Source organism: Sebastes umbrosus, chromosome 16 (assembly GCF_015220745.1).
Source record: "Sebastes umbrosus isolate fSebUmb1 chromosome 16, fSebUmb1.pri, whole genome shotgun sequence".
NCBI lineage: Eukaryota > Metazoa > Chordata > Actinopteri > Perciformes > Sebastidae > Sebastes > Sebastes umbrosus.
The window spans coordinates 27,309,282-27,329,194 of NC_051284.1; the positions used below are offsets into that span (position 1 = coordinate 27,309,282).

General features: G+C 37.0%; 2 protein-coding genes across 11 annotated transcripts in view; one reads left to right on the forward strand and one right to left on the reverse strand.

The window, feature by feature from the left end:
* dctn1b (dynactin 1b) overlaps positions 1 to 8,055 on the forward strand; it is a 53,868-nt gene extending 45,813 nt beyond the window's left edge. For all 5 annotated transcript variants that reach the window (XM_037796730.1, XM_037796731.1, XM_037796733.1 and 2 more), the window contains 3 exons: positions 5,149 to 5,222; positions 5,433 to 5,522; positions 5,707 to 8,055. In XM_037796730.1, coding sequence (XP_037652658.1) covers positions 5,149 to 5,222; positions 5,433 to 5,522; positions 5,707 to 5,844 — 302 coding nt within the window. In that variant the 3' untranslated portion in view covers positions 5,845 to 8,055. The remainder of the gene's footprint in view (positions 1 to 5,148; positions 5,223 to 5,432; positions 5,523 to 5,706) is intronic.
* Positions 8,056 to 8,288: 233 nt separating this feature from the next.
* Positions 8,289 to 19,913, reverse strand: part of alms1 (ALMS1 centrosome and basal body associated protein) — a 71,294-nt gene continuing 59,669 nt past the window's right edge. For 5 of the 6 annotated variants that reach the window (XM_037796728.1, XM_037796727.1, XM_037796726.1 and 2 more), the window contains 14 exons: positions 19,831 to 19,913; positions 17,985 to 19,145; positions 17,717 to 17,832; positions 15,775 to 16,855; positions 15,376 to 15,495; positions 13,612 to 13,767; positions 11,446 to 12,431; positions 10,615 to 10,729; positions 10,237 to 10,446; positions 9,879 to 10,126; positions 9,498 to 9,663; positions 9,228 to 9,285; positions 8,565 to 8,664; positions 8,289 to 8,410 (listed from right to left, as the gene is read on the reverse strand). The exon at positions 19,831 to 19,913 is cut by the window's right edge and continues 77 nt beyond it. In XM_037796728.1, coding sequence (XP_037652656.1) covers positions 8,366 to 8,410; positions 8,565 to 8,664; positions 9,228 to 9,285; positions 9,498 to 9,663; positions 9,879 to 10,126; positions 10,237 to 10,446; positions 10,615 to 10,729; positions 11,446 to 12,431; positions 13,612 to 13,767; positions 15,376 to 15,495; positions 15,775 to 16,855; positions 17,717 to 17,832; positions 17,985 to 19,145; positions 19,831 to 19,913 — 4,645 coding nt within the window. In that variant the 3' untranslated portion in view covers positions 8,289 to 8,365. The remainder of the gene's footprint in view (positions 8,411 to 8,564; positions 8,665 to 9,227; positions 9,286 to 9,497; positions 9,664 to 9,878; positions 10,127 to 10,236; positions 10,447 to 10,614; positions 10,730 to 11,445; positions 12,432 to 13,611; positions 13,768 to 15,375; positions 15,496 to 15,774; positions 16,856 to 17,716; positions 17,833 to 17,984; positions 19,146 to 19,830) is intronic. The other variant, XM_037796724.1, reaches the window with a different exon arrangement.

Below are 19,913 nucleotides of genomic sequence, written 5' to 3' on the forward strand. Positions count from 1 at the left end.
AGTAAAGTATATCGTAAAAATTTCATGAAAAAAGTCAAAATATAGTACGTCGTAACATTTCACCGAAAAAAGTCATAGTATAGTATATCGAAAAAATTTCATGAAAAAAGTCAAAATATAGTATGTCGAAGAAATTTTATGAAAAAAGTCAAAATATAGTACGTCGTAAAATTTCACCGAAAAGTCATAGTATAGTATATCGAAAAAATTTCATGAAAAACGTCGAAATATAGTACGTCGTAAAATTTCACCGAAAAAAATCATAGTATAGTATATCGAAAAAAATTTCATGAAAAAAGTCAAAATATAGCATGTCGAAGAAATTTTATGAAAAAAGTCAAAATATAGTATGTTGAAGAAATTTTATGAAAAAAGTCATAGTAAAGTATGTCGAAGAAATTTTATGAAAAAATTAAAGATATAGTACTTCGTAACATTTCACCGAAAAAAAGTCATAGTATAGTATATCGAAAATATTTCATGAAAAAAGTCAAAATATAGTACGTCGTAAAATTTCACCGAAAAAAGTCAAAATATAGTATGTCGAAGAAATTTTATGAAAAAAGTCAAAATATAGTATGTCGAAGAAATTTTATGAAAAAAGTCATAGTAAAGTATATTGAAAAAATTTCATGAAAAAAGTCAAAATATAGTATGTCGAAGAAATTTTATGAAAAAAGTCATAGTAAAGTATATCGAAAAAATTTCATGAAAAAAGTCAAAATATAGTACGTCGTAACATTTCACCGAAAAAAGTCATAGTATAGTATATCGAAAAAATTTCATGAAAAAAGTCAAAATATAGTATGTTGAAGAAATTTTATGAAAAAAGTCATAGTAAAGTATGTCGAAGAAATTTTATGAAAAAAGTAAAAATATAGTACGTCGTAACATTTCACCGAAAAAAGTCATAGTATAGTATATCGAAAATATTTCATGAAAAAAGTCAAAATATAGTACGTCGTAAAATTTCACCGAAAAAAGTCAAAATATAGTATGTCGAAGAAATTTTATGAAAAAAGTCAAAATATAGTATGTCGAAGAAATTTTATGAAAAAAGTCATAGTAAAGTATATTGAAAAAATTTCATGAAAAAAGTCAAAATATAGTATGTCGAAGAAATTTTATGAAAAAAGTCATAGTAAAGTATATCGAAAAAATTTCATGAAAAAAGTCAAAATATAGTATGTCGAAGAAATTTTATGAAAAAAGTCATAGTAAAGTATATCGAAAAAATTTCATGAAAAAAGTAAAAATATAGTACGTCGTAACATTTCACCGAAAAAAGTCATAGTATAGTATATCGAAAAAATTTCATGAAAAAAGTCAAAATATAGTATGTCGAAGAAATTTTATGAAAAAAGTCATAGTAAAGTATATCGAAAAAATTTCATGAAAAAAGTAAAAATATAGTACATCGTAACATTTCACCGAAAAAAGTCATAGTATAGTATATCGAAAAAATTTCATGAAAAAAGTCAAAATATAGTACGTCGTAAAATTTCACCGAAAAAAGTCAAAATATAGTATGTCGAAGAAATTTTATGAAAAAAGTCATAGTAAAGTATATCGAAAATATTTCATGAAAAAAGTCAAAATATAGTATGTCGAAGAAATTTTATGAAAAAAGTCATAGTAAAGTATATCGAAAAAATTTCATGAAAAAAGTAAAAATATAGTACGTCGTAACATTTCACCGAAAAAAGTCATAGTATAGTATATCAAAAAAATTTCATGAAAAAAGTCAAAACATAGTATATCGAAAAAATTTCATGAAAAAAGTCAAAATATAGTATGTCGAAGAAATTTTATGAAAAAAGTCGTAGTAAAGTATATCGAAAAAATTTCATGAAAAAAGTAAAAATATAGTACATCGTAACATTTCACCGAAAAAAGTCATAGTATAGTATATCGAAAAAATTTCATGAAAAAAGTCAAAATATAGTATGTCGAAGAAATTTTATGAAAAAAGTCAAAATATAGTACGTCGTAAAATTTCACCGAAAAGTCATAGTATAGTATATCGAAAATATTTCATGAAAAAAGTCAAAATATAGTACGTCGTAACATTTCACCGAAAAAAGTCATAGTATAGTATATCGAAAAAATTTCATGAAAAAAGTCAAAATATAGTATATCGAAAAAATTTCATGAAAAAGTCAAAATATAGTATGTCGAAGAAATTTTATGAAAAAAGTCATAGTAAAGTATATCGAAAATATTTCATGAAAAAAGTCAAAATATAGTATGTCGAAGAAATTTTATGAAAAAAGTCATAGTAAAGTATATCGAAAAAATTTCATGAAAAAAGTCAAAACATAGTACGTCGTAACATTTCACCGAAAAAAGTCATAGTACAGTATATCGAAAATATTTCACGAAAAAAGTCAAAATATAGTATGTCGAAGAAATTTTATGAAAAAAGTCAAAATATAGTACGTCGTAAAATTTCACCGAAAAAAGTCATAGTATAGTATATCGAAAATATTTCATGAAAAAAGTCAAAATATAGTACGTCGTAACATTTCACCGAAAAAAGTCATAGTATAGTATATCGAAAATATTTCATGAAAAAAGTCAAAATATAGTACGTCGTAACATTTCACCGAAAAAAGTCATAGTAAAGTATATCGAAAAAATTTCATGAAAAAAGTCAAAATATAGTACGTCGTAACATTTCACCGAAAAAAGTCATAGTATAGTATATCGAAAATATTTCATGAAAAAAGTCAAAATATAGTATGTCGAAGAAATTTTATGAAAAAAGTCATAGTAAAGTATATCGAAAAAATTTTATGAAAAAAGTCAAAATATAGTACGTCGTAACATTTCACCGAAAAAAGTCATAGTATAGTATATCGAAAAAATTTCATGAAAAAAGTCAAAATATAGTATGTCGAAGAAATTTTATGAAAAAAGTCATAGTAAAGTATATCGAAAAAATTTCATGAAAAAAGTAAAAATATAGTACGTCGTAACATTTCACCGAAAAAAGTCATAGTATAGTATATCGAAAAAATTTCATGAAAAAAGTCAAAATATAGTGTCGAAGAAATTTTATGAAAAAAGTCAAAATATAGTACGTCGTAAAATTTCACCGAAAAGTCATAGTATAGTATATCGAAAAAATTTCATGAAAAACGTCGAAATATAGTACGTCGTAAAATTTCACCGAAAAAAATCATAGTATAGTATATCGAAAAAATTTCATGAAAAAAGTCAAAATATAGTATGTCGAAGAAATTTTATGAAAAAAGTCATAGTATAGTATATCGAAAAGATTTCATGAAAAAAGTCAAAATATAGTATATTGAAAAAATTTCATGAAAAAAGTCAAAATATAGTATGTCGAAGAAATTTTATGAAAAAAGTAAAAATATAGTACGTCGTAACATTTCACCGAAAAAAGTCAAAATATAGTATATCGAAAAAATTTCATGAAAAAAGTCAAAATATAGTATGTCGAAAAAATTTCATGAAAAAAGTCAAAATATAGTACGTCGTAAAATTTCACCGAAAAAAGTCAAAATATAGTATATCGAAAAAATTTCATGAAAAAAGTCAAAATATAGTATGTCGAAAAAATTTCATGAAAAAAGTCAAAATATAGTATGTCGAAGAAATTTTATGAAAAAAGTCATAGTAAAGTATATCGAAAAAATTTCATGAAAAAAGTCAAAATATAGTATGTCGAAAATATTTCATGAAAAAAGTCAAAATATAGTACGTCGTAACATTTCACCGAAAAAAGTCATAGTATAGTATATCGAAAAAATTTCATGAAAAAAGTCGAAATATAGTACGTCGTAAAATTTCACCGAAAAAAGTCAAAATATAGTATATCGAAAAAATTTCATGAAAAAAGTCAAAATATAGTATGTCGAAGAAATTTTATGAAAAAAGTCATAGTAGAGTATATCGAAAAAATTTCATGAAAAAAGTCAAAATATAGTATGTCGAAGAAATTTTATGAAAAAAGTCATAGTAAAGTATATCGAAAAAATTTCATGAAAAAAGTCAAAATATAGTACGTCGTAAAATTTCACCGAAAAAAGTCATAGTATAGTATATCGAAAAAATTTCATGAAAAAAGTCAAAATATAGTATGTCGAAGAAATTTTATGAAAAAAGTCAAAATATAGTACGTCGTAAAATTTCACCGAAAAAAGTCATAGTATAGTATATCGAAAAAATTTCATGAAAAAAGTCAAAATATAGTATGTCGAAGAAATTTTATGAAAAAAGTCAAAATATAGTACGTCGTAAAATTTCACCGAAAAAAGTCATAGTATAGTATATCGAAAAAAATTTCATGAAAAAAGTCAAAATATAGTATGTCGAAGAAATTTTATGAAAAAAGTCATAGTAAAGTATATCGAAAATATTTCATGAAAAAAGTCAAAATATAGTATGTCGAAGAAATTTTATGAAAAAAGTCATAGTAAAGTATATCGAAAAAATTTCATGAAAAAAGTAAAAATATAGTACGTCGTAACATTTCACCGAAAAAAGTCATAGTATAGTATATCGAAAAAATTTCATGAAAAAAGTCAAAATATAGTATGTCGAAGAAATTTTATGAAAAAAGTCAAAATATAGTACGTCGTAAAATTTCACCGAAAAGTCATAGTATAGTATAAAAAACTCTCAACAATAGTTTTGTACACTAATTCTAAAATCTGCTGGCTGACACCGTGGCCACTAAGTTTCCTTAGAAGATGAAGTCGCTGTGAGCATCTCTTGAAAATCTACTCTGTATATTTTAGTATGTCGAAAAATTTCACCAAAAAGTCATAGTATAATCTGTCGAATAATTTCATGAAAAAAAGTCGTAGTATAGTAGGTCGAAAAATGTCATTAAAAAAAGTCACAGTATAGTATATCGAAAAATGTTATGAAAAAAAAGTCATATAGTGTGTCGAAATCTTTTTGAAAAAAGTCATAGTATAGTATGTTGAAAAACTTCACGCAAAAAAAGTCATAAAATAGTATGTCGAAAAATGTCATCAAAAAAAGTCATAGTATAGTATGTCAAAAAAGTCATAGTATATTATGTCGATAGCATGGTGCCATCAAATGACCTTCTTTATGACGTACTACATATTTCTCCCTGTATGAATGACAGATGTGTTTTTGTTGGTCCTGCAGTGACACCTGGTGCTCAGCTCCTGGAACAGACGGCTAGATTACAGTCCCTGAGTGACACTCTGGGCAGACTGAAGGTACACACACTCTCAACAGTGAACACATCTATACGACTCTATGCAACAAGGCTTTAAAACAAACAAGAATAAACAAAAAAATTACATAAAGTGTTCATTCAAACAGTACAAAAGACACCTCCGTTCTTTGAAATACTCACCTTACAGGCTGATTCAGTAGCGGTTCAAATGTCTTTCTTCACGTCTTCTCTTTTGTCTCCCCCCTGTCAGGACGAAGTAGCAGAGCACGTCGTCCACCAGCAGCCTGGAGCTCGAGTCTCGTCTGACTTTGCGACGTTCCCTTCAACCTCGTTTGTTAAGGTAAGAGCTTCACACCTGTCAGTCAAATATCACCAATTATTTCACAGTGTGGTGCCTGTTTTGAAGCTTTACTATCTCATACCAACACCGTCTTTGACAAATATTTATATTTAATTACTTAGTTGAATTATTCTGCCAATGTAATCTTACCACACTCTTGAACTGAACCTTTCTCTGTCTTCAGGCGAAGGAGGAGAAGCAGGGCGACACAGTGCTGGTGGGTCGGGTCATGGTGCCGTGTACCCGAGGTCAGGAGCAGGTCCACCGCCTCGTCCTGTCACAGTCTCAGCTGCAGAGAGTTCACAGTCTGCTGCGGACCTAAACTTCACCTGCGATCCTGCCTGCTGCACCTACACACCACCACCACCACTACTCATCATCAGCTTGGCAGCCTGGCTTCCACTCCTGGGCCAAACAAGTCAAACCAGGAGGTATTTCTAGTGGAGCAATTACAACCTGCAGGAAATTATCTTTTATCTTCTTTGAAAAGCAAGTTGATCTGTGTGACAGTCAGGGCTGTAGTTTGAGACCAGTTTAATCTCAAGATCACTTTGGATATCTAGAACTTGTTTGGTATTGATTATTTTATCTAGAGACAATTAGGAGCAATTTTGACAATTGTTTCAATCAAAAATGCCAATCATTCAGTGATAACTGCTTCTCAAATGTGAGGATTTGCTGCTTTTATTTGCCATATACGACAGCAAACTGAATATCTTTGGGTTTTGGACAGTTTGTCAAAACAAAATAAGAAATCTAAAGATGCCTTTTAAGATTTCAGTAGATTATAATGGAATTTTCTCACTGTTTTTTAGCATTTTATCGACAAAACGATTAATGAAGAATATAATGCGGAGATTCATTTTTAATGTAGATAATTACTACTTCTAAACCTAACAGTAAATCCCACTTTAGACCAGGAAAGCAGCATACATATTTAGTGATTTACATCTATACTTTAAAACTACTACTATCAAATATCTAATTTTTCTTCCTGTAAAACTTCACAATGACAAAATTGGAGACTTTCAGGCGTTTCACATTTTTCTTTCATTGGTCTTAAATCAAAATCAGATCAGCTTAACTTGGTTTTTGAAGTGATTTGGATTAAACTGCTGTTCTACTGACTACAGCCCTGCGTACTGTAAATTATAGACTTATAAGTGAGGCAATCACGACTCCATACTTCATATTTTACACACCTATTAATTTAGTTTTATGGCCAGAAAAAGAAGTAGCGATACTCGTAACTGCACTGCTGCATGCTGCCCAGAGTCACTGATTTATTTTAAGTTGTAGAATATTTATCAAACTCCTCTTTGGCCCCGGTGTGAAACCAGCACAGTGTGGTTTATATTATTAGGCCTGAACATTGGATGTTGCTCCACGTTTCTATGTTACACTGTTTAAGCTACACAGTATTAGAAGGATCATTACTGATGTAAAGTTTTTAATCAGGTCACTGTTGTGCACTCCATTTTTATAACTGTCTAAAGGGAAAGAAGGATTATGTGATTTAGAAACGATACTGAAAATAATAATAGATTTGTCCATTTAAAGTAGCGGATATTTTACTGTGGTTTGATCAAAGAGTCTTTTTGCACATATAATAAGTCCTGAGTGACGGGAGAAACCACAGAGGAGAACCAAATCCTGCACATTCGCTTTAATTGGATGTAATTTTATTTCACTGATCATTTTAGCAATGACGTTAACATGCAAGCAAACTCCAGAATGTGATGAGGATTTAGCATTTTGCTCTGTGGTTTGATTAAAACTTTGTGGACTGCACAGAAGAAAAAAAAAAGCTGATTAACCTCAAGGGATTTACTGTGTAAAACGCGGATGAAATTCTTTTGCTTTTGTTTATTTAAAAACTCAGATGAAGCATTATAATGGTTTAAATTATTTAGTATTTATTACACTTGTGGTGTAAATTCCAGTAAGTTGTTACCGTCTACTTTTACATGCCGGGTATAAATAACGCGCTGGTTGTATTGGTAAAAGTTACAAAAATCCAGAAGATGTGTGTGTTACCTTTTGTTCTGCTGAGATTCCTGTTGCTGTTTCAAACTTCGTCCGAGCCTTAAACCTGCAGAGAGCCTTGTGGTAAAAGAGCGGTCACCTGCCTTATGATTGATTTGTTTAGACCAAACCTCGTTTAAAGCAAAACTACATCTTTGCCAAAGAATCTGTTTCTCATCACCACGTTTGCCATGGCTGATTTTTTTAAAAAGGCTTTTAGTTTATTAATCCATGCTAATTATTTTTATTTAATGATTTGTTAGACTATTTATGTTTACACAATTTTGTCATAACTTGGAAGTTTTATTTTGTAATTAATTTAATTAATGGGCATCTACATGTCTGTAGTTGAAGAGGGAAAATGCTCTTATTTATTCATGATGTTATTTATCTGTGCAGCTGATGTACTGACTCTGCAGCTTGTCTAACTTGTCTTACCTTTTCCTTGTGTGGCTTCCTGCTCTTGCACAACCGATAACCGATCAATAAAGACATTTAAGCCAGTGTATCTCCGTCATCCTTCACTGTCTTCAATCAAAACATGGGATTAAGTGAAAATGGTAAAGAATCTGGTTTATTTTTTACATTTAAAACACATTTTCAAGTTTAACCAATTTTTAAACGTTCCACTGGTCTTTATCCAAATATTTATCCAATGTGTAGAATTCTACATAATCTTTTAAATAACTAAACAATTTGGTCACAAATAAATAAAAAATCATTTTTAGTTAAGTTAGGTAGTTTTGTTATTAAAATTGTAAAAATGTTTTCACATCACTGATTTAATGTACAGTAAAAAAAAATGTCTGTCTGTTTGATCACTGCCACACTGTTCTTCTGCCCAGGACGCGGTTAGTGATTCTCTGAAAGACAGAAAACAATTTGTTCATTAATTTTGTATTAATCAAATTACTGAACAAAGTTTGTCTGCCAGCCACTTTGATAGAAAACCAGCTCTTAAAGTAAATTTGTCAGATGAATTTAGTAAATTTTGTGAATGAGAACAGCGGTTTGTACCTTGTTGTAGAGATGAGCGTTCAGCCGGTAAGATCGATATTCTGCTTTTCTTCTTTCCTCCTCTTTCCTCCTCTGAACCTCGGGAAGATTCTCATAAATCCTGGAGAAGAGGCGGTGTAGAGACAAAAAGTTTGCAAAAGCTCAAACTTAATTTTCTGCAACATCTGAGTTAAACAAAAGTAAAACTGAAGCACCAGTTTTCACCTGTACCACTGATGATGTAGAACATATCACAATAGTCACAATGCCTAAACGTTTAAATGTCAGGATGTTATTAGTTCCCAAATTATTTATTACAATATCAAATCAATAGTGCAGCCATAACGTCATAATACAACTAAAAATATCTTGCTTTTAACCATTCATGAACATTAATATCAATGTTAATCCAGTCCAAGTTCAAATAAGCAGTCTTGGGTCAAATGGTAATATCTCAGACTCTAGTACAATGTACCATTTAATGTTTCTTACCCGTTTTGATATGTTTTTTTTTTTAATGCTTGTGGTACGAACTGAAAAAAAAAAAAAATCACCCTAGACTGTCTTTAGTATCGTTACGAACGTATCGGAAAGTATCGATACTATTTGTCGTTAGATTAATGAATCATTCTTTACATTTTTAAATACAAATTATATTGAAAACAAAGCAAATGAAAATCTTACTGTTTGGATCTCTGTATCATCTCCTTCCTGGGAACAGCCCTCCTGAGCAGAGCGGTGCCTTTACACACAGATAAAAGTAAAAGTCATCAGTCCAGTTTTTAAAATAACACATACAGTATAAACAAACACTAGTGGGCTTTAATGGTAATCTGGATATATAAGCTATGTAGCCGTCAAACAGAACATTAACAACACCTCTGCACACTAAATATGGAGAGCTACAGTATGCTGCAGGCTTGTTGTTCCCTCCTGGTGATTGTGGTCGAGTACCTGCAGGCCTCAGCAGCCTCCTCGGTCCTCCGGGCCGGCTGAAGAGTTCGTCTCTCTCTCTGCTGAAGTCTTCCTGTAGCTTCCTCTCCTCCACCTGCAGAGCCAGGCGCTCCACCCTCCGCATGGACTTAGAGATGAACTCTGGACGACGCATCTCCAGCGCCTCCTGCAGGATTGAAGAGGAACATTTAAAATTTGATTAAAAAAATATTTTTTTAATTCGTCATATGTTCTGTAGACAAGCCTGTCAAGGAACCTGAAATATATTTTCCCATCGCAAACAACACTTTCCTCTCTCACTTCTTAAATGTACAAATAAACAGTTGTCCTAAGGAAGAGCCTGTTAGTGTTAAGCAATGTTTTGTAAAGAAAGAGACAAACCTGGAGAGAGATACGTGCCAGACCAGAGGAAATCGTTTTGGTTCTTGGATTTAAATCGGGTTCAGCATGATGTTTGTTTCTGTCTTCGTGGACTTGTCTCTGTCTCAGCGGTTCTCTCCATGGATTCATTTTGCTGTACGGCTCAAACCAGGCAGTGCTCGGCCTCCACGTCGACTCCTCTTCCTCTGGCCGGTTCTCCTTCCTCGCCTCTGACCTCAGGTCGTCAGCAGAGATGAACCATGAAACACCTGGAAGGACCAGAGCAATTTAACCCAGACAAATCAATACAAGGATTTCACTATACTCTGGTATAAAACAATAACCTGTTCCTAAACACCTCATTTGTGGTCTGACGTACCTTCAGGGTAGGTCTTCGGCGGGCTTCTCTTGCTCTTTCTCTGTTTTTGTAACCCCTGACTCTTAGAGGGGCGCCCTCCTCTTCTTCTCTCTAAACTGGATGAGGAAGATGAGATCTGCCTGGAAGTTCTGGCTTCACCAGGCGAAGGAAAAGTGGTCCCAACATCTCTGGTGTGGCTTCGAGTCCCACTACTGACAAGTTCCAGGTCACCTGAGGAAAAAGAAAATAACAGTGTGAAGAATCTTAAAGAATCACTTTCTTTGCAGCTTTACTACTGTACGTATAATGTTGTTTAACCATTTGTCAGTTTTGTTTTTTTGGTTACAGATTAGCTGTTGAGCTACATTTACATTGATATTATTAAAATGTCATTCTGACCTGCCTGGATGCCTCTGCTGACCATTTTAACAGCCTTCTTGGCTGCCAGAGTCCTGGAGGGGCCGCGGTGTGACGGGACGGTGTAACTGCTGGTTGATGTAGAATCAGCAGCAACCTGAAGGCCAATGAAAGGACATCAAACATTTAGAGCTGTTCAATACCTGAAATTCTAAGTCACTATATTTGTGGATCACTTTATTCTGTGCTCCTACAAAATGTCTTTTTCACAGAATACATTTTGAATAATAAATTAATGATGGCTGAATTCCATTTAGCTGCTTCAGTTTCAGGGTCCTGGTGTTGTGCATGCTGGCTCACATTGTTTACTGGGACTCTTGAATACAACACCTCTGCAACAATGCAACCTGTATACAATTTTTGCGGATTTATTTAGAATTCCACAGTCAGATATGAAATTCAAAGACTTTCAAATGATCTTCAAGTTCCTCTTTAGTGAAATTTAGCAGCTCAAAACAGACACATCTTGGATCAAGATATTAAAACAGATAAAAACACAAAGACTATATTTCTTGACTGAGCTAGTCAGTGAAGAAATTCTGGTAAATTCACAATTTTCTTCTCAAATAGTGCCGTTGCTTGGAAAGAGAAAGGTGTACTGATGAATTTTGGTGCTACGTTTTAAGTAAAAAGGATTTCTTAATGTAGCCATTTTCTTAAAGTTTTAACTTTAAAGCCTTTTTTTTCCTTTGAAGGGTGACGGCCTGAAAGAGCCGTTTATTGCACTTGGTACATTAAAGGATTATCCTTATACGTCTGTAATTAAATTAGCTTTACTTCAGAATGAGGGCAATAATATGGAGATAAACTTACGGTGGATTCATCAGTGCCGGTGGTCTCTGACAGTGTGATGATGTGAGGCGGCTCTTTGTTTCTTCCTCTCCTCTGCTCCCTCCCTTCTTTCTGCTTGTCGATGGTGTTGTACAGTTTACCGAGGCAGGAGCTCGTCTTCAGGTGCTGGACTCGGTGGGCGCCGAAGGCTCGGATCAGCCGCGCCGTGTCCACGGTGGACATGGAGCCAGACGCGGTGGACAAGTTCTCCGACTCGTCTCTGTCTGCAGGATAGAGGTGCTGAATCTGTGAGGAGCCCTGAGAGAAGCTGGAGGTGAAGGAGTCCTCGTCTGCAGGTTGAGAAGTTTCCTCTACCTGTAGCCTCTGTGTCCAGGCCTGACGAGGAGCGGGAGGTTCACCTTCAACCTCTCGATCTCCTCCGGCTTTCCTTTCCATTTTTCTGGCCTCAAAACCTACGCTCCTCTTCACCTCTCCAATGTCCTTCCCCGTAGCATCTTCTCCCCTCCTTCCCAGCTTTTCTTCTCGTAGTTCTGACATGTTAGTACTCCTTGTGTTATGAATAAGACGGGACAGGCGTTCTAGCCGCTCCAGCAGCGATGCCTCTTTGTCATTGGTTGGTCGGGACTCCTCCAGGCTCCGCCGATCACAGAACCTCTCCCACAGCTGCTCCAGAGTGCTGCTGCTCTGCTGGGCGTTGGGGCGAGGGAGATGAGAGTCCCTCCTCTCCTGGTCTCCCTCCCCTCCTGCCTGAGGGACAGAGCTTTGGTCCAGGTGACGGCTCGCCTTGTCGTAATCCATGTCCACACGATCTGGCTGAAATCTCACACGGCTTGGCTCTGGTTGCTCATAACTGGGGAAGTGCACTGGGCTGGTCCCCTGGTCTCTCTTGGAGGCTCCTTGGTTGCTCGATAAAGGCACTCTGGTAAAGGCAACGGATACCTGAGAAGACGGCTTTGGAGCTTTAGTCACCCTTGTTTGTGAGGGTCCATCCGTTGATACAGAGACATCTATGAGGAGAGACAGATAATATGTGTTAAAAATTAGATTAACACACACTTTTTCGAAACAATATATGTATCAATCATTGCCTCATGAACAGAAAAAACTGTTTTAAACAAACGGTAGCTTGGACCGGTAACGTCATGCTCGATACAATCATGTGATGCAGAGAAGACGTATTGCTTCATTAACTTCAGTGTGAACTGTCTGCTGGTAATGGTATACTTGATCGTTACTTTAGTAGGCAGTATGCAGTACATACAGACTGAGTATGTAGTATGTAGGACGTTAATATGCGTTTTCTGAACACAGCCACCATCTTAAGAGCTCACGCAAAACATGCTTCAAGGTTTACACCAAGGAGCATTCATTCCTCCTCTATGCACTTCATAAAAACAATAAATGCTGCCCAAACCTTTTCAGACATGTGCTGTTTTTCTTTTAGTATACATAAAATAACCATTTGCAAAGCCCATTGTTTAATACTTGGTTATTTAGTCTGTAAGCGTAAGTAAAAGTCCAGTAAGATCTTCACGCATGCAGAAAAAATAGATCTATCGATCTTATTGTGTTCTTCTGGATCCAACCCAAATGTAAACTAGAATTACCGCCCAACCAGACAAGTTACAGTTTACATCCATGTCTGTCCAAAATGTCATCATTTTATCCTGTAAGACATTTGTGTGAAATTGTCATATTAGCATATGAATTCTTGAGTTATGGCCAAAAACGTATTTTGTGAGGTCACAGTAACATTTGACCACCAAAATCTAATCAGTTCATCCTTGAGTGAGTCCAAGAGGACGTTGGTGCCAGATGTAATACAATTCCCTCAAGGCATTCCTGAGATATTGGGTTCACGAGAATGGTACGGACGGACGGACAACCTGAAAGCATAATGCCTCCCGCCTAAAAAACATTGGGAAGTGTTTACACATAATCCTCTCCACTGTATTTCACACCTCTTCCCAAAAAGTTGTATTTTTCTGCATCGCTAAACACAGATTAACAATGCCCCTTTCACCTCAGTACATTTATATTTGGAATGTTTCTATTATATTAATTTTAATTAACCAGAGTGACATAAATACAAATTAACAGATAACAGATAATTCTTGTTTCACACATGCATTTAACACAATACAACTTAATGAGTATGCATTCTGTTGGTGTGCATGTTCAGCTCACCTCTGCGTCCGGGCTCTTGCATTTTGATGGTGGTTGTTTTCAGCCTCTTGCTGTAGATGCCCTCTGAGTGTTTGATGGTGACTCCACAGTCCAACCCAGCGTCTCGGTGCCCGAGGACCTCACTGCTGAAGCGTGGGGGCACAGCGTCGTCTGAGCCTGGTCAGGATTCAAAAGTGGCTTGTTACCTCATGACGAGTGCTACTCAGAGATGGTTAAACCGAGATGGCCTTCATTTCTGAGATAAACAAATGATGAATAACTGCTGGAAAAGTGACCAAAATTGTTAATTTTTTGCTAGTAATGAACAGAAGATATTCAAAGATATGGAGTCTACAGTCCCCTCTCTCCTTCGGTCTCTCTGCTGGGGCCCCAGCTCAGCCTTTGTCTCACTCAGCCCCTGAACATGAATAATTAATGCCCTGCCTGGTGTATGTTACAATAGACCAGCTGCTACCCACACAGGCTCAGGGGAAATGAGAGCAGAGCCCCTCATTCAACTGACAATTCAGTTCTCTGGATTTGATAAACTCCTCAATTTCTAATTTCCTTCTTTTTTTTGTAATACTATTTCCGATGTTTGAGTTCAGTCAGTTTCAATATGCAAAAGCTTCAGGATATTCATTTAACACATGCATTATTTTTCTTATCTATTAGATATTTTTCATTTTTATACATCAATTTTTAAAATCATTTTAAACATTATTACTACTATGGCTGTCAATCGATTAAAATATTTAATCGTGATTAATCAAACGATTGTCGATAGTTAATCATGATTAATCGCAAATTAATCACACATTTTTTATCTGATCAAAATGTACCTTAAAGGCAGATTTGTCAAGTATTTGATAATCTTATCAACATGGGAGTGGGCAAATATGCTGCTTTATGTAAATGTATGTTTATATTTATTATTAGAAATCAATTAACAACACAAAACAATGACAAATATTGATCAGAAACCCTCACAGGTACTGCATTTAGCATAAAAAATATGCTCAAATCATAACATGGCAAACTGCAGCCCAACATGCAACAACAGCTGTCAACGTGTCAGTGTGCTGACTTGACTATGTTCAATCAGTAGTGCTGTACTGAATGTCATTTTTTTATATTCAAAGCTTCTATTGAGGTTTTCCAATGAAGCTTCGAATGACGTTACAGAGACAGATTGAGTGTGTCAGAGAGAGAAGACCTGTGGACTTTGGCCACAATAATAATAATTTGAATGTTATGAATGAAGCATCGACCTATTCCGTACAGCCCTACTTCTACTTCAATGTTACACTGTTTTGCTTCTTGCATAAAGTGCTCGGCGCACGCTTCAGCAAAATGCCTCTCCTCTGTCTTCAAAACAGTCAATGCATGCAACTGAAGTTCCCACTGCTGGTCAAAATAATGCACTGTCACCCCGTGGTAACTGTGATTGCTGAGTGGAGCCCAATAGTCTCCGGTGAGCACAACCGTTGTAGTCGGTCCCAACTCCGCTACTTTTGCTTTCTTCTACTTTCTTCTACTTTTTCTTTCTTTACTTTTGTTAGTGTCATTACAGCCTCTCTTAACTCCTGTATCAGCCAACATTAGCCTCATGTTTTACCTGTAAGATCCACATTTTAATCTGTGATTTGAAAATTCAGATTTCCACACAGTCAGACTGACTTTTAGGGGACAGCCCAACAAATTGTAATGGAGGGGAAATTGTGGAGTGCAACCAATGTTCATATGATTTACGTTGATGATCAAATATATTTGAGACTAATGTACCTGTGTGGGAGCTCTCCATGGTGGTGTCAGAAGAGTCGGTGTTGGAGACATCAGCTTCTGTTTGAGGGACGTAGAAAAGCTCCTCACTGCCACGAGGTTTATAAGGCAACAGAACAGGAACTGTTGTAGGGTGAGAAGGAACATAAAATTATCTTTAGCTACTACACAGATCAATTAGAATAAAGTCATGTTGACATCTTGTCTAATTTAGCTAAGAGTGCAGCAACAGAATATGTAGCCTCATGGAAGCAAATATTATAAAACACAAACAAACTAACACAGTATGTTCTTATCTGTCCTCTAGTTTAGAACTCTGCCCTCATCTATAATGTGATAAACAGCACAGTGAATGGCTGGGTACTGTACAATAAAACTATAAACATTTCATAACAAGCCTACCTGGTGTCTCAGTAGTCGTGAAAGGTCTTGGTGACACAACAACTCTGTGACGAGGTGTAAAGGATTGTGCGGATGTGGAGGTCTTCCTTCTCTGAGGCACAGCGGTTTTGAACAGGGTGGAGGTCTCTGGTCTTTCAGGCACCCGCTGTCTTTTTGGCTCTCTGGCGTCGTGCCACTTTGGTGGACTGGACAAACCGACACCTTCGGCCGGACTGCTGGCAGCAGAAGAGGAGGGTCTGAGGGGGACAAATTCTTTACGTGGCAGCCCCGTAACAGCATCAGAATGACTGGAGAGGGCAGCAGTGGACAAGCTGTGATCGGTGGCTTTGGGGGACAGAGTGAGATGGACATGCGAGACGTGACCTGTCCTGGCTGGGGATTCAGATGTGGATGAACCTGTGGCCTGTTCAGCTTTGTGACTAACACCAGAAACAGAGCCGTCCTGGACGGATAACTCGTCATCTCGCCTGAAAAACTCCACGTTGTCCTCCGTAGCATTCACATCATTTCTACCTAAACCCTGTAAGGGTGGAGGAGGCTCTTCAAACTGGCCTCCTACAGCATTTTGCCTCTTCTGATTCCCTGGTGATGGAGAAGTCAGATTTTTATTTCTGGTGTCAAGACTACTGCTTGGTTCAAACACTGCTTCATCTTCTTGTTCCATAGGGGGAAGCTGCCTGTTAGGAAGTTGGACTGCTCCTGTGGAGAGCTCGGCCAGGTGGAGCAGCTCTGGTGCTGGGCTGAGGGGAGACGCAGGCGGCGTGGAGGGAGAGGGGGAGGTGGAGCGTTTGCGAGTGGCGATAGTGATAGATGTGAGGGCCTGAAGGTTTGTCCTAGGGAGGGTTACACCTTCTCTGGCAGCGATCTCACGTATCTGAGCCTCTAGATCTGGGCGAGGTGGGTTTTGAAGCTGCAGGCTGGAGTCAGAGAGATCTGTGTGGAGGCCCTGCAGCGGCTGGGATGGCTGGTTGTTAGCAACACCTAGGGGATTGAATGTCTTCGCTTGCTGAGGTGGATCCTGCTCCCTTTGGACTCTAATACTGGACACAGCACTGCTCTCGGTATCTGTGCTCCCCTGACTCTGAAAGAAGCAAAAAACAAGAGGTCTATGTCAAACTGTGAGACTAGGCAAGGTCTTAGTTTATGTTACCCTGTAGGGAAGCTAATTTTGAATTTTTTTTCTGACCGATAGCCAATCCTCATTAACCGATAATTGTTAACCGACAAGACTAGTGCGTTGCATGTAGCGGTGCTGTGGTTTTTGTGCCTAACAAGCCGTCCAGCTGCAATGAGAAGCCGATGTATAAACAGGTTAAATCCATCACTTATCACCAGCTGCAGTGTATGCACAAAACAGACAACTGAGTCGCCAGTTCACCAGGGTGGGCTGTAAGGTGGACCAGCTATTCTCCTTTAAGTGAGAAGAGGCTTTTCTGAGTTTTGTTCAGCGTTTTATTTAATTTGTAATATTTATTTTAACCGTTTAACTGATAGCATTAATCGGTGAAAAATTCTTATCGTCGGTTAACGGTTAATTATTAACATCCATATTACCCAGTGAATAAATTCATCCACCACAAACATCCAACGATCACAGCACGGCAAAATTGCATTCCATTGCATTGAAACATAACTTGCAGGTTATATTTAAATTTTTCCAAAAGTCTAATGTGCATTTGTTGCCACACCATGCCTGCAACACACCAGTTACCTTAAGCACGAGACCTTGACTGTCCAGAGATTGGAGGCAATGACAAGTTTTTTCATCAATATTAACATGATTTAAAAAGGGAAATATGTGACAAACTGTTATTGTTAATTTACAGTACTCTATGAATGTAGTAAATTTAAGTAAATTGCACAGATGAAGCTTTTATAATTATGAGACTGATTGTTATGTGAAGTGTAATGATAAAGAGCAGCTCTTCCATCAGTGGTTTACCTTTATGGGATTTTTTAACAGCAGCTCTCTCTTGATCTCTTCAATCCGCTTTCTGTCTTCTTTGTCCAACTCCAGAGGCTCACACTGCTGTCCTGATATCGTCAACTTAATCCACTCTGCAACATGGAAACTTTTATGCTTGTGCAGATGATAGCTTATTCATGCAAGATAGTTTCTTTTTTATTATTTCGTTTGATTGTTTTAATAATTTTTTCACCATAATCCCTGAGGATCAGGGTGTAACATTTAAACATGTGAATCAATTTACCTCTGGCTTTGCTCTCCTCTTGGTCAGTGGTGCTGGGAGTACTGGACACCATGGTGGACGGAGATTCACTCTGCAGTAACTTGGCCACTCTGACTGCCAGCGAGCTCTCACTGCTCCCATCACTCATCCCTCCCTGATCAGTGTCCTCGAGGAGGATGGGCGAGGAGGGGCTGCTCTGTAAAGAACCTTCCAGAGCAGTCTGTGTTTCCTCCTCTGTGACACCTGCTGTGTCTGTAGGAGTAGATGTGAGCGGTTGTGTATTTAAAACAGGTGAAGGATTGCTGACCGGTGGCTGTGGTGGGACTGTGTTGTCAGGGGGAGCAGCACTGCAGCCCTCAGGCTCTGCCCGCCGGGCTGATTGGGAGAGAACAAGGGACGACTCTGCACCTTTACCAACAGTGCTATCTTGTGGTCTTCTATATGCACCTGTAGCAGTAATAAGAGCTTGTGTGGATGGATAATTAGGTTGCCCCGATGAAGTCACACTCTCTCGACCAATAGAGTTTTCTCTCAGTTTCTCTGAGGCCAGCATGGAGTCAGATGAGGACCTGGCCCACCGCAGGGAGGATCGAATTCTGGGATCCTCAGTAGCATAGGAGGAGGAGAATGAGGAGTCCTTGAGTCTGCTGGTTTTCTTCCTCAGGGAGAGGAAGATGTCATCATCAGAGAGTAGACGGGAAGCCGCAGGGGAGGTTGAGGAAGCCTCAGAGGACCCAGCAGATAACACGTTCTCCGCCTGAGAGAGGAGGTTATGGATCTCCAACATGGCATTGGAGCTAACAATAGAATCTTCTGCATTTTGCTCCAAACTACCACTTGTTTGCAACTCAAACTCTCTCTCCGCACACCTGGACCTGGTAGATAACGAGAGATCAGAGTCAAACCTGTCTCTTAGCTCTATGGTATTCTGGCTGCTGGTTAAGCTGCTGTCCATGTGCTGTTGCTGGGTGGAAGGATAAGAGCCTTCATCCGGCAGGGAGGAGGGAGCCAGTCTGCGTTCATTATGGAGAGCTTCTCTATCTGATGAAGGAGAAGCCCGCCTGGGCCGCTCTGGGATAGATACACCTGGACCAAGACTGTCCAGGCTCAACGGTATGGATACACTGGATTCCACTGACAGAACGCTGCACCTGGAGAAGTCTCTTTTATGAGGACTGCCACCTGAAAATACAATATGAAAGTATTTTTTTAATGAACCATATTGCTTCATCATGGACAATAAAAGGTACTTCTGCCAATTAGCGGTTGGTAGAAATGATCCATTCATCTTTTAAAGGTGGATTCTAATACAATAATACAGTTTTTGTCAAATTCAGTGAATATCTCCTCACGGTCCGCTGGCTGTCTGCTCTATGTGCGCTCTGAAAAAAGAACATGGTGTTCATACAGAGCCCTAGCTCTGCAAATGGGGAACAAAAGTGGCTCAGACCGAGTATGAACACCTTTTTCAGCGCACAGACAGAAGGACAACAAGCAAACTGCAAGGAGATATTCATTGAATTAGATAAAAAGTGTATTGGATTAGAATCACAGAATCCACCTTTAAGTCGAGAACATTCAAATTGTAATGAAATGTGTAAATACAAAAACTGTTTGGTAGACACCTTTCAAAAAATGCGTGATTTTACATAGTGGTCCAAATTTGTTTTCTTCTTCAAAGAACAGTAGATGCAACTTAGCTTTACGCTTGGCATACAATATGCTATAACTTTTCGGTATGTTCATATGATGAACTACAGGTAATTTAGCCTTTAGATACTCTCGTCAGATTTTTATGGACCAATGAAAACTATACTTTTCAAATATCAGTTATGTTTTTTCTTTAGAATGTCAGTTGCAAAGTTACCTTCAGAGGGTTGGGTGCTCTTGGTTGGTGTTCCATCGGATCCTTTAATTGTGCAGAGATCAGTGGGAGAGAATTCAGGCTCT